Source organism: Sus scrofa, chromosome 9, assembly GCF_054392235.1.
Source record: "Sus scrofa isolate SSC_HxYL_T2T_F1_AM1 chromosome 9, Sscrofa_HxYL_maternal_Yorkshire_Landrace_v2.0, whole genome shotgun sequence".
NCBI classification, from domain to species: Eukaryota; Metazoa; Chordata; class Mammalia; order Artiodactyla; family Suidae; genus Sus; species Sus scrofa.
The window spans coordinates 72,774,379-72,786,463 of record NC_139391.1 but is presented as its reverse complement, the minus strand read 5'-3'; the positions used below and the strand labels follow the sequence as shown (position 1 = coordinate 72,786,463).

At 37.7% G+C, this 12,085-nt stretch overlaps 1 protein-coding gene across 6 annotated transcripts in view; it reads right to left on the bottom strand.

The window, feature by feature from the left end:
- CR1 (complement C3b/C4b receptor 1 (Knops blood group)) overlaps window positions 1-12,085 on the bottom strand; it is a 60,809-nt gene that overhangs the window by 26,126 nt on the left and 22,598 nt on the right. For 4 of the 6 annotated variants that reach the window (XM_084976927.1, XM_084976928.1, XM_084976929.1 and 1 more), the window contains exons 9-13: window positions 11,376-11,594; window positions 9,170-9,349; window positions 8,500-8,599; window positions 5,149-5,234; window positions 605-1,000 (exon numbers count right to left, since the gene is read on the bottom strand). In XM_084976927.1, coding sequence (XP_084833053.1) covers window positions 605-1,000; window positions 5,149-5,234; window positions 8,500-8,599; window positions 9,170-9,349; window positions 11,376-11,594 — 981 coding nt within the window. Of the gene's footprint in view, window positions 1-604; window positions 1,001-4,544; window positions 4,727-5,148; window positions 5,235-8,499; window positions 8,600-9,169; window positions 9,350-11,375; window positions 11,595-12,085 lie in introns of those variants that run through there. The other 2 variants (XM_084976931.1, XM_084976932.1) reach the window with 1 other exon arrangement.

Here is a 12,085-nt window from a genome sequence, read left to right as displayed (position 1 = left end):
CAAACTCTAAGATCTTTGACACTATTTTGAGGTTATAATCTTTTTTCACAGTTTAGTTTCTTTCTGCGATAGATGCTGATAAAAGTATGGCAAGAACCAGAGCATTCAATTTTAAGGTCCGACATGCTTATTCTATTCCTAGGTATGCTACTCAGTAACATATAATTCAGACAGTTTATTTAACCTCTGAAAGACCAAGCTAATGTCACTGTCCTACAGATATAAGAACATCACTGTTTCAAAGAAGTGTTGTAAAGAGTAGACAGGATACTGCGTGGCTGACCAGAGAGTCCACATCATCCTTCAGTACACCTGGGAGATACTAGAGCTGGTACTTTGCCTTGAGAATTGTTCAGTGTGAGAGTCCCAAATATCTCTTTGCTTGATTAATTAAGTTCTTGCTTCTCAAAATGAAGACACATATACCCAAGTGCACACACACAGATACACATGAATACACACCCATCTTAATTCCACACCTCCTCTCCCCAAATTTACTCACACAGCTCACCACACAGCCTACCCCCAGATCAAATACTACTGTGCCAATCCTGCTACAGCTCATGTCATTTGTGGGCCCCTTCAAAGCCTCAGTCAGACTTACTCCTGGAGCAGCTGGGCAACTCTGGTCCCCACTTGTTTTGTGCCTGGCATTGAACAGTGGAGGGTCCTTTCATGACAAAGCCATGTTGACACCTAAATTGCACAGTTTCATCTAAGGAAAACAGGCTTTTCTTCTCAGATATCCTGAATGCATTTTCAACCTCTGGAGCTGTGCATATATTAGGTATAATGCATTGCGGGGGAGGGCCACTCCAGATGCCAACTTGATTGTCTTTGCTGGTGCAATATATTGACGGTGAACCCACGAGCTCAAACTTCATCCTTCTATCTCCAAGATTGCAGCGATAGGTCACCACTGTTCCGTATGGGAAATATTCTCTATTACTGCTAATGAAATCTCCATTGGCGATGGCTGGGGGTGGCCCACAAGGGATACCTGGGAAAGGGGGCAGCAAGTTAATAAAACTACAATTTCTTAAAAAGTTATATTCAGTTATGAATTTTGGTAACCAGTTACAATCAATATTCAGAACACTTCTGCTCTCATCTAATGTTTGCTAATATATAGACATGTTTTCCACAATTGCAGATTGGACAACCATGATATTAGGACTTCTGCTCTTCTCAATTAAAGTTATTTCAGTAAATATATCCACATATTATTTTAGTCCATATACTTATTTTATATAAATATGTTATTTAAATATATGTCATTTAACTATTTTTAATTCAATTCTCTCTCAGTATAAGGCATTTAGATTTATTCTGTTATTAATATGGTATAGCATATAATAGAGTTTATCAAACAAAAACCAAAAGCTCTGGCACAACCAATAAAAAATAAAGCACAAATATATTAAATTACAAACAAATATATTATAAATATATTAAAGACAAAGAAAAAAATCACAGATTCAGAAGTAATAAAAACAGCTGAATATTTTACTCTATGCTAATGATTTTTGAAAACCTTAAGGACTCCACACAAAAACTACTTGAACTGATCAACGAATTTAGCAAAGTAGCAGGATACAAAATTACATTCAGAAATCCATTGCATTTCTGTATACTAACAATGAAAAATTAGAAAAGGATTATAAAAATACAATACTTTTAAAATCACACCCCCAAAATTAAATACCTTGGAATAAACCTGACCAAGGAGGTGAAAGACTCATATGCTAAGAACTATAAAACATTAATTAAGGACATTAAAGAGGATTCAAAGAAATGGAAAGATGTTCCATGCTCCTGAATTGGAAAAATTAATATTATAAAATGGCCATACTACCTAAAGCAATCTACAGATTCAATGCAATCCCTATCAAATTACCCATGACATTTCGCACAGAACTACAACAAACAATCCAAAAATTTATATGTGACCATAAAAGATCCAGACTTGCCAAAACAATCCTGAGGAACAAAAACCAAGCAGGGGGCATAACTCTCTCAGACTTCAGACAATATTACAAAGCTACAGTAATCGAGACAGAGTGGCACTGGTACTAAAACAGACATATAGACCAATGGAACAGAATGGAGAACCCAGAAATAAACCCAGACACCTATAGTCAATTACTCTTCAACAAAGCAGGCAAGAATATAAAATGGGAAAAAGACAGTCTCTTCAGCAAGTGGTGCTGATAAAACTGGACAGATGCATGTAAATCAATGAAACTAGAACACACCCCCATACCATCACAAAAATAGACTGAAAATGGCTTAAAGACTTAAACATAAGACAAGACACCATCAAACTCCTAGAAGAGAACATAGGCAAAACGTTCTCTGACATCAGCCTTGCAAATGCTTTCTTAGGTCAGTCTCCTAAGGCAACAGAAATAAAAGCAAAAATAAACCAATGGAATCTAATCAAACTGTCAAGATTTTGCATAGCAAAGGTAATCATAAAAAAAAAACAAAAAGACAACCTATGGAATGGGGGAAAATAGTTTCAAAAAATCAACTGACGAGGGCTTGATCTATAAAATATACAAACAACTTGTACAACTCAACACCAAAAAAATCCAACAACCCAATTGAAAAATGGGCAAAAGACCTGAATAGACATTACTCCAAAGAAGATAAACAGATGGTCAATAGGCACATTAAAAAATGCTCAACATCACTAATTATTAGAGAAATGCAAAACTACCATGAGATACCACCTCACACCAGTCAGAATGACCATCATTAACAAGTCAATACATAACAAATGATGGAGAGGATGTGGAGGAAAGGGTACCCTCTTACACTGTTGATGGGAATGTAAATTGGTACAACCATTATGGAAAACAGTATGGAGATACCTCAGAAAGCTAAATATAGAACTACCATATGACCTAGAAATAGCCTTCTGAGGCATGTATCTGGACAGAACTTTCATTGAAAAAGACACATGTACCAGTATGTTTATTGCAGCACTACTCACAGTAGCCAAGACATGGAAACAATCTAAATGTCCATCAACAGATGAATGATGCAGTGTATATATACACAATGGAATATTACTCAGCCATAAAAGGAACAAAATAATGCCATTTGCAGTAACCTGGATGGAACTAGAGATTCATTCTGAGTGAAGTAAGTCAGAAAGAGAAACACAAATACCATATGATATCACTTACATCTGGAATCTAATATATGGCACAAACGAACCTTTCTACAGCAAAGAAACTCATGGACTTGGAGAACACACTGTGGTTGCCAAGGGGGAGGGGGAGGGAGTGGGATGGACTGGGAGTCTGGGGTTAATAGATACAAACTATTGCATTTGGAGTGGATAAGCAATGAGATACTGCTGTATAGCACAGGGAACTATATCTAGTCACTTGTCATGGAACATGATGGAGGTTAATATGTATAACTGGGTCACTTTGCTGTACAGTAGAAATGGACAGATCACTGTTAATCAACAATAATGGGAAAAATTCATTTAAAAATGAAGATGCTAGGAGTTCCCGTCGTGGCGCAGTGGTTAATGAATCTGACTAGGAACCATGAGGTTGTGGGTTCGATTCCTGGCCTTGCTCAGTGGGTTAAGGATCTGGCATTGCTGTGAGCTATGGTGTAGGTTGCAGACGCAGCTCGGATCCCGCGTTGCTGTGCCTCTGGTGTAGACCGGTGGCTACAGCTCCAATTAGACTCCTAGCCTGGGAACTCCATATGCCACGGGAGCAGCCCTAGAAAAGGTAAAAAAAAAAAAAAAAAAAAAAAAAGACAAAAAAAAATTAAGATGCTAGAAATAAAGATGTATTTTGCCAATATTGACTCATGGAAAGGTGACATATAGAAGCAATGGAAAAAATATCAAAAATGCTACTACTAAAAAGATACAAAGCACAGATAATTTTACAGACAAATTTAATCTAACATTCAAGTAATAGATAACTCCTAGGCAGTATAAATCATTCCAGGGCATATAAACTATTTCTACATTTTTGGCAGGTATACCTTAAAGTAGACACATTTATTTATTTATGCTTTTAAGAAAATATTTAAAAAGATGAATATTTATTGTAGGAAATTTATAAACTATAACTAAAAATCGCCTTTAAGCCTTCTCTCTAGAAAGAACCACTCTTAACTATTTAATGTACAATCTTTAATACACATACACACAGACATGCATTTTTTTCTAACATATCTTTGTTGGCTGAGTAATATTTCAGAGTAATATGTACTATCTGATTCCCTTTGGAAAAGTCCTGTCTCTTGTCTAATGCAATCTGTCATATTTTAAACTTAAAATAAAAAATAGAACACAGGCCCAGTTCCTAGTAGGAGATTATTTCCAGAAAAGTGTTTGGAATATGCACACTATTTAGATTCTTTTGACTATCATAAAATAATAATGTAGATAATACCTGTACATCAATCCTTGCAAAAGCCCCATTGATTTTTTTCAAAAGAATAAATCATAACATGTAAAATTTCAAGATTAAAGGCATTCATACAGTTAATGTTTTTATACATACTGCGAACTGGCCTCTTAGAAAGTCTGTTAGCACTTATCCTACTATCAGTTGTGTTGCAGAGTGTTGATTCCTCCACATGGTCACCAAACCCAGGGTTATATACTCTTTATGTTCTTTGTTAATTTGCCAGCTGCTCCTTCCTCTACATGCTTCAAAGTGTGGGAAGCTCATCTTCCAAACAACTTGCAGGAAAGATGGTACATCATGGTTTAGACAAAACATAAGAGAGCAGGAAGGGCCCACGGCTAGAGCAGATGACCTGGGGTTAAGAACTGACAGAGACCAAGCAAGGCACTTTCACTAACTTTGTATTCATTCATTTCTAAAAAGAAGGGACCTTAGAACAAGAAGGTGTTCAGTCAACAGCAGAGGAATTTGGGGGCTGTTCTAAATGAGTTTAAGACTGTTGCTTAAAACAAATTTTACCCCAGGATAAGGAAAAACCAGGAGGAACTCGAAGCTTGGAACAATATAAGCACCTTTAAGGATGTGAGTGTTTCCTTCACATATCAGAAGAATGCCGTTGCCAAGAGGAAGGAAATACATTCTTCGAAATTCTAAAGGGCAACTCAAGGACCGACTGTAAGAAATGTGGATAACTCACGTTCACAAATTGGTGGCTCTGCATCCCAAAAGACAGTATTGCCTGAGAGGACACATTCAGTAGATGAGTGCCCGATGAGTCGATATCTAAAAGCAAAAAATGAAAAATAACTGTGCTGTACACATCCCATCAACTTCCTCAGCATGCATGCATGGCACATCTGAAAGGTTACAATCTGAGATATGTCTAAGGATTAGCCTAAATTCCAACCCACTTTATCTGGCTTTTCTGATTTCTCTTTTTTCTATCCTCTCATTACTGAAAGCAATGCATATATAGACATACAACACATGTATTTAAACCTATTTTCTCAATTTTGATGTCAAAATATGTACTCAACCCATCTTGCATGCAATAAAAGCCTAGCTTATGTTGTCTTGCTTTCTCCCATTTTTTTTATTTTTATGGATATATTTTATGACTTTAGAAATTTTTATTAAATTGTGATCACATTGCCACGTTTCACCTTTTAACACTTAGTTCTGTCACTGTATTTAGTTTTGTAACTTTGCTGAAAATATCTGATTTTTTTAAAAAATGTGTTTGTTTTTGTCAATTTTCTACCTCACCAGTATTTATCATTACCCTTAAAAAATACTTATGGATTGCCTGAGTTTATCTTTTTTCCTTATTTCAGGGGGTATGCTTCCTAGAAAGTACACAAGTGTGATTTTGGGGCCCTTGCTTATCTTTTTTTTTTTTTTTCTTTTTGCCATTTCTTGGGCCGCTTCCGCGGCATATGGATGTTCCCAGGCTAGGGGTCGAATCGGAGCTGTAGCTGCCAGCCTATGCCAGAGCCACAGCAACGCGGGATCCGAGCCACGTCTGCGACCTACACCACAGCTCACAGCAACGCCGGATCCTTAACCCACTGAGCAAGGCCAGGGACCGAACCCGCAACCTCATGGTTCCTAGTCGGATTTGTTAACCACTGTGCCACGACGGGAACTCCCCCTTGCTTATCCTTTAATGCACACATGTAGCCTCTAAATGTGAATACTAGCTTAGTTCATTAGAATCACTACCTTCTGCAATTTAGTGATGTGAAAGATCAATATAGATTAATTTTCTTTTGTAGGTATTATGGTTTATTAATTTCCTCTCTGCATTCTGGATGTTTTTTCCTTATCTCTGTAATACAGAAGATTCCCTAGTGATGGCTAAGTATGGGCTTATTGTTTTCGCCTCCAGGAATTTTTGTTACACGTATTTTGAATCCTAGTATTCTTACACATATCTTCTCATTCCTCTTCTTCTTTATCTTTTGCTCTTAATTCTGGGAGAATTTTATTAATTTTTCTTCATACTCCTTGCTTAAATTTTCCACAGTATTCAGTGTGTTTATCACAGATTTTTTTTTTAATTTGACTATTCTGCTTTTCATTCAGAAGCAAATTTCCTAACTAGTTTCCCAGAAAGTGTGCAAATGAATCTTGTTCAAAATGTAAACATATTTTTCTAAAAGTTTCTCCTATTTCTTGGAAATAAATCTTTTTTGTAAGAGGCCATTTCTTCTGATTTTTCAGATTAATGTGGTTTTTTTTTTGTTTGTTCGTTTTTGTTTTTGTTTTTTTTTGTTTGTTCGGTTTTTTTTTTTTTTTTTTTTTTTGTCTTTTGTCTTTTATCTTTTTTATGGCCACACCCATGGCATATGGAGGTTCCCAGGCCAGGGGTCTAATCCAAGCTGTTGCTGCCAGCCTACACCAGAGCCACAGCAACGGCAGATCCGAGCCACATCTGCGACCTACACCACAGCTCACAACAACACCTGATCCTTAACTCAGTGAGCGAGCCCAGAGAGGGAACCTGCAACCTCATGGTTCCTAGTCGGATTCGTTTCCACTGTTCCATGATGGGAACTCTCAGATTAGTCTTTTTTATATTAATTTCCCATAGCATATCATAAGCCAATGGTTTTCTGTTTTATAATGCTCAGAAGTAGACTCTTATTTGGCAATACCAAGTAAAGAGGGTGCAGCCAGAGAATTTACAGATTGCACTTCAAAATGCTTGAAGAAAGAGAAAAGTGTTTAGATTTATTCTAATTTTACTTTGTCAGATTATGATCTGTAAATCCTCGGTTAGCAAATATGCTAAAGGTCACCAGCATCTTTTAGGTGGGTGTCATGGCAGTATGAATTTAGCCCATATTCTCTACTGGTTTAGCTGCTCATTGGCAGTGAGGTTGAGATTCTACTGTGTGTTGAGCAGGGATAATAAGTACCAACGGTGGGACTACCGCCCAGCAATTTATGTCTGGCATTTTCATAGGGGGCTCTGTTATGGGTTGAATGATGTTTCCCCCAAAGAATGGTGAAGTCCTAACCTCCATATTCCTCCTGTGAATATGACCTTACTTGGAAATAGAGTCTTTGCAGATGTAATCACTTTAAGATGAATTCATTAAGGTGAGTCCTAAACAAATGTGATTGGCCTCTATATCAAAAGGGAGAACTCTGGACTCAGACTCACACAGAGAGGACGGTGCCCTGGGGGGACACACAGACACAGAGCTAAGATGGCCATGGGAAGATAGAAGCAAAAACTGGTGTGATGCTGCCACGTGTCAAGGAAGGATGAGTCAGCTGGAAGAGGCAAGGAAGGATCCTTCCTCAGAGGCGCTGGAGAGAGCATATGCGGCCAACATCCTGATTTTGGACTTCTACCCTCCAAAACTGTGAGAGACTAAATTTTTGTTGTTGTGGTAAGCCACCCAGTTTGTCAGACTTTGTGATGGCAGCCCCGGCAAATGAATGGTGCAGTCACCTCTAAGATTTCCTTTCTCACAGCTGCTCCATGGCCTTCCCTCTCTTCCAGCCATGCCTCCGCTGGGTTAAGGCTTTGGTATGGTTTGACCCTGCCCTTCACCCATTTTCTTCCTTTCTACCTGGTGAATACCTCGCTTTTCTTGTATGTACTACCCTGGATTCCAGCAAAGACACAGATTTCCTCTCGAAACTTACTGTACTTTATTCATTTCAACTAGGAGTTAAACATCTATGTTCAAGCTTTCTTGAGAGCAGATGGTAAGAAGCTAGTCCTCCTTTCTGAAATATGACCAGAAAGTAGTACTGCTGTCTTGGAATGCTTTTTTTAAGTCTTTCATTTTTTAAACTTTTACTGAAGTAGTGTTGATTTACAATGTTGTGATAATTTCCATAACAAACTGATTCAATTATTCATATACACACATATTCTTTTTTTTCAGATTCTTTTTGCATATAGATTATCATCAAATATTGGGTAGAGTTCCCTGTGCTACACAGCAGGTCCCTGATGGCCAGTCATTCCATATACCACAGTGTCCATGTCCTAGAACTCTTAAATCAAAAGATGCTGCTGTCAACTCACCCTGTATTACAAGAGAAATTAATTCTGGATCCAAACTGGGTATCTGTATTTACATACACCATGCCATTCACAGGATCTGAAGGAGTTTCACATGATTTACCTTGGGAAAGAAACAGAATTTGGGAGCCAGGAAGAGTAATCTGAATTTTGTTAGTGCGTAACAAGTTATTTCTCACCCGACTGTAGCCGTCTGAAGTGTATATGCAATTCTGACTGTTTCCCAGATTTTGCCACTTTGAGGAACCTCAGCAGACTGCCTCAAGCTCAGCCACTCACTAAGCATCACTTTCAAAAACACCTCCCCTCCAGATCTATCTTATCTCCACCTCAAATCTCTTTTCAAAATATAAGGGTTATTTATGGTTTTACATCCCACCCGTATAACATTTTTTTCCCTACTTGGTTATTCAAAGAGTTTATGTATCCCTACAAAAATTTTTTCCTGATCTGGAGTAATTCCTTACTTACTTCCCCACAAATATTCTCTAAACTGTCTCATGAGATAAACATTTCAACCAATAATTAGGTAACAAGACAGCCTCCTAACCTCCACCTATTTGACTATGTTTGACAAACAAAATATTCTCATCTCTAAAATTTGGAAAAGTTAAATAAGATTGTATAGATACTTAAGCAAACATGGGAATATTCCAATGCAGGGTTTGCTCACGTTTACAGACATCAATGGCGCTTGACCACGTGAGGTTTTCCAGGCACTTGATAGAGAATGACATCTTGTAGTACTCGGGATGGCATTCATATTTTAAAGATGTCCCAATGGGAAACTTAGATGCATTGGTTTGGCTTTTCAGCTTGGCAAACTGAAACTGATCTGGAGCATTACAGTGACCTAGAAACCAAAAGAAGAAAGAACATCAGAGTTCAAAAAAGACACCCAATGCCATTCTTCTTTCTCTCTTTCTTGTTAGATTTGATGTCAGAACAAAAGAAACTTTTTGTTTTGGAAAGATAACTTCCTTGTAAGCTTTGACAGGTTAGGAAATGGGAGAACGGTTCCATTAGCACATGCCCGTTAGAAAAGGGACTATTTGGAAGATCGCTACCTGGGCATTTTACTCACATAATTTACTGTAAAAGATAGTGCCAATTCATTTTTTTTTTTTTTTACATTTTTAGGGAGATATAAAGAGTGCTTCTGCCCAGGTTTTACCTTTCTTGTCTGGTTTCCTTGTGCTTCAGTGCATCAAAACTGCAGTAGAGGGTTTACAGGCATGAATGGAGAACTCAAGATATTTCTTGAAACTAGGAAGCACCACTGCCTTTCTAGGCCTGATTTCTAAGCCAACCATTTGAACACAATGTGAAAATAAATAACATCTCCTCAAAATGAAACCAAAAAACCAAAGAACTATAGTTCTTATTATAACATTGTTTGAAGTGTATGTTGTTGAATCAAATTCTAGTTTTAGCCCCATGCCCTAGGATTGAAGAATAAAAATTCAGCTTACATTCAAGTAGTATGAAATCAAAAAGGTATATATGCTTGGAAAAATAGAAATCATTTCCACTTGGTTTTGACAATAAGTTCTCCTTTAGTTTTTACTCTAGGTATCCTCCATCTCCCTTTCAATTATTTTTTTAAATAATAAATGTAAAGCTAGAGCAAATTTTGCACACTGATCATTCTATGTATGAAAATCTGCAAACCAATTTCTCATATCTTTAACATAATTAAATACTTTTTCTGAGTATAAGAATTTGGCTTATTTTAAAGATATCTTCATTGGAAATTTATCCGTCTATAATATATTGCTTGTTTCCTTTTTATTTTAGAGCTTGAATATTAGATAGACCAGCTTCTAGTTCAAAGAGTTTCTCTTCTGACTAAAAATGACTATCTAAGGCCAAAATCAGCAAATGAAGATGATCTGGCAAGTCTCCAATCTAAAAATATATAGCCAATAAAACTATCGCTGCCATCTCAAGATACAGTTATGTTGAAAAAAAAATCATAGAACTTAAGGGAAGATGGTTTCTCTCTGTCGATTCAGTGAATCTGAAGTAGGACTCTGTATCTGTAAACAGGCTCATGGGGGGACCTCAAGTTGAAGCCATGGTGCTGCAGGAGGAGAGTGAGGGCAAAAAAATGACTGAGTGTCTATCCTTGGTCCCTTTCCTTTTAGAACTGCTCTTTTCTCTCAGAGTTCCCCTGTGGTCAGTATGTTATGCTGGGACTAGAGTCACTTCCACAACTTACTTTCTCTTTCCCATATTCACTTTCTGAGTGTGGGTGTCTTAGGAAACCATCTCCAGACCTTAGACATACATACTCTATTTTGCATTTCCTCTTGAGCTCACAATGCTCTGCTTTCTCTTTCCACCAAAGTAGAAAGACTTCAACAGTGAAAATTAGTGTCAAGTGAACCCTGTGTTAACTTAGAACTTAGCCCAAATTGGCTCAAAGAATCTTTGTGTTTTGTCTACAATTTTACAGCCCAATTTTCATAGAGACTGCACAGCAGTCTCTGGCCAAATAGGTAATTAAAACAATCCTGCCGGGTTTCATTCTCTGTTAATCTGTGCTTCTCTCCAACACCTCCAAATACCTATGAACTTTATGCTAGTTAAGGTTCATAGGTATTTGCTTTCAATCACTATGCTTTGAAAACATTTTCCTTCTAATTATAATTAGAACTAGAACCTCTGCCCACTTCCTCCATCTCTTTTCATCAGTCCTCTGGAAACAAAAATCATCACAATCTTGCTTGTTGATGAATCTTAAAACCATTTATTATTGATCTTGCATTGAACTGTGTCATGCGCATGAATAAACACCATGCTGTCATTTTGGAAATTTGGAGACTTGGGTTTAGACCTTCTAAAGCCATTTGGAATGTGGGATGGGGCTCACGAACCCTGAACTCCACAGTGAGGGGCGGGGCCGCTCCAAATTCCATTCCCTTGACTGTCGCTGGTGCAGTGGATGGTGCTCTTCCCAATGAGGCTGAAGATCTTTCCTCTCTCTGGGTGTGGGTCACATGTGTAGGTTACTTCTTTTCCAAAAGGAAAGACTTCCAGAGGTGTGCCCGTGTGTCTCCCATTAAGGATATCAGGAGGATATGGACACAAAATTTCTGGAAAGAAGGCAAAAGCTCTAAGTTTCATTGAAAAGTTTTCAACAGAGATGTTCTACAGTCCCAGGGTACTACAGTTGGTGCTACCGAAAAAACACAAAATGGACTAAGTGAAAGGAGATTTCAATCTCATTTTTTTTAATTTGAAAATGTACAAAAGAATTTGCCTATCCTGAATCTTCCAGGCCTTTAAGTTTTCTGGATAATAGAAACTTCTCATTTTTAATTAAGCACCGAAACTTTTTCTTTTCTTTTCTTTTTTTTTTTTTTTTTTTTTTTTTGTCTTTTTGTCTTTTTAGGGCCACACCCTCAGCATATGGAGGTTCCCAGGCTAGGTTGCCGGCCTAGGCCTAGGCCACAGCAATGCTGGATCCTAGCCCCATCTGTGACCTACACCCCAGCTCATGACAACACTGGATCCTTAGCCCACTGAGTGAGGGTAGGGATCGAACCCACATCCTCATGAATGCTAGTTGGGTTCGTTAACCGCT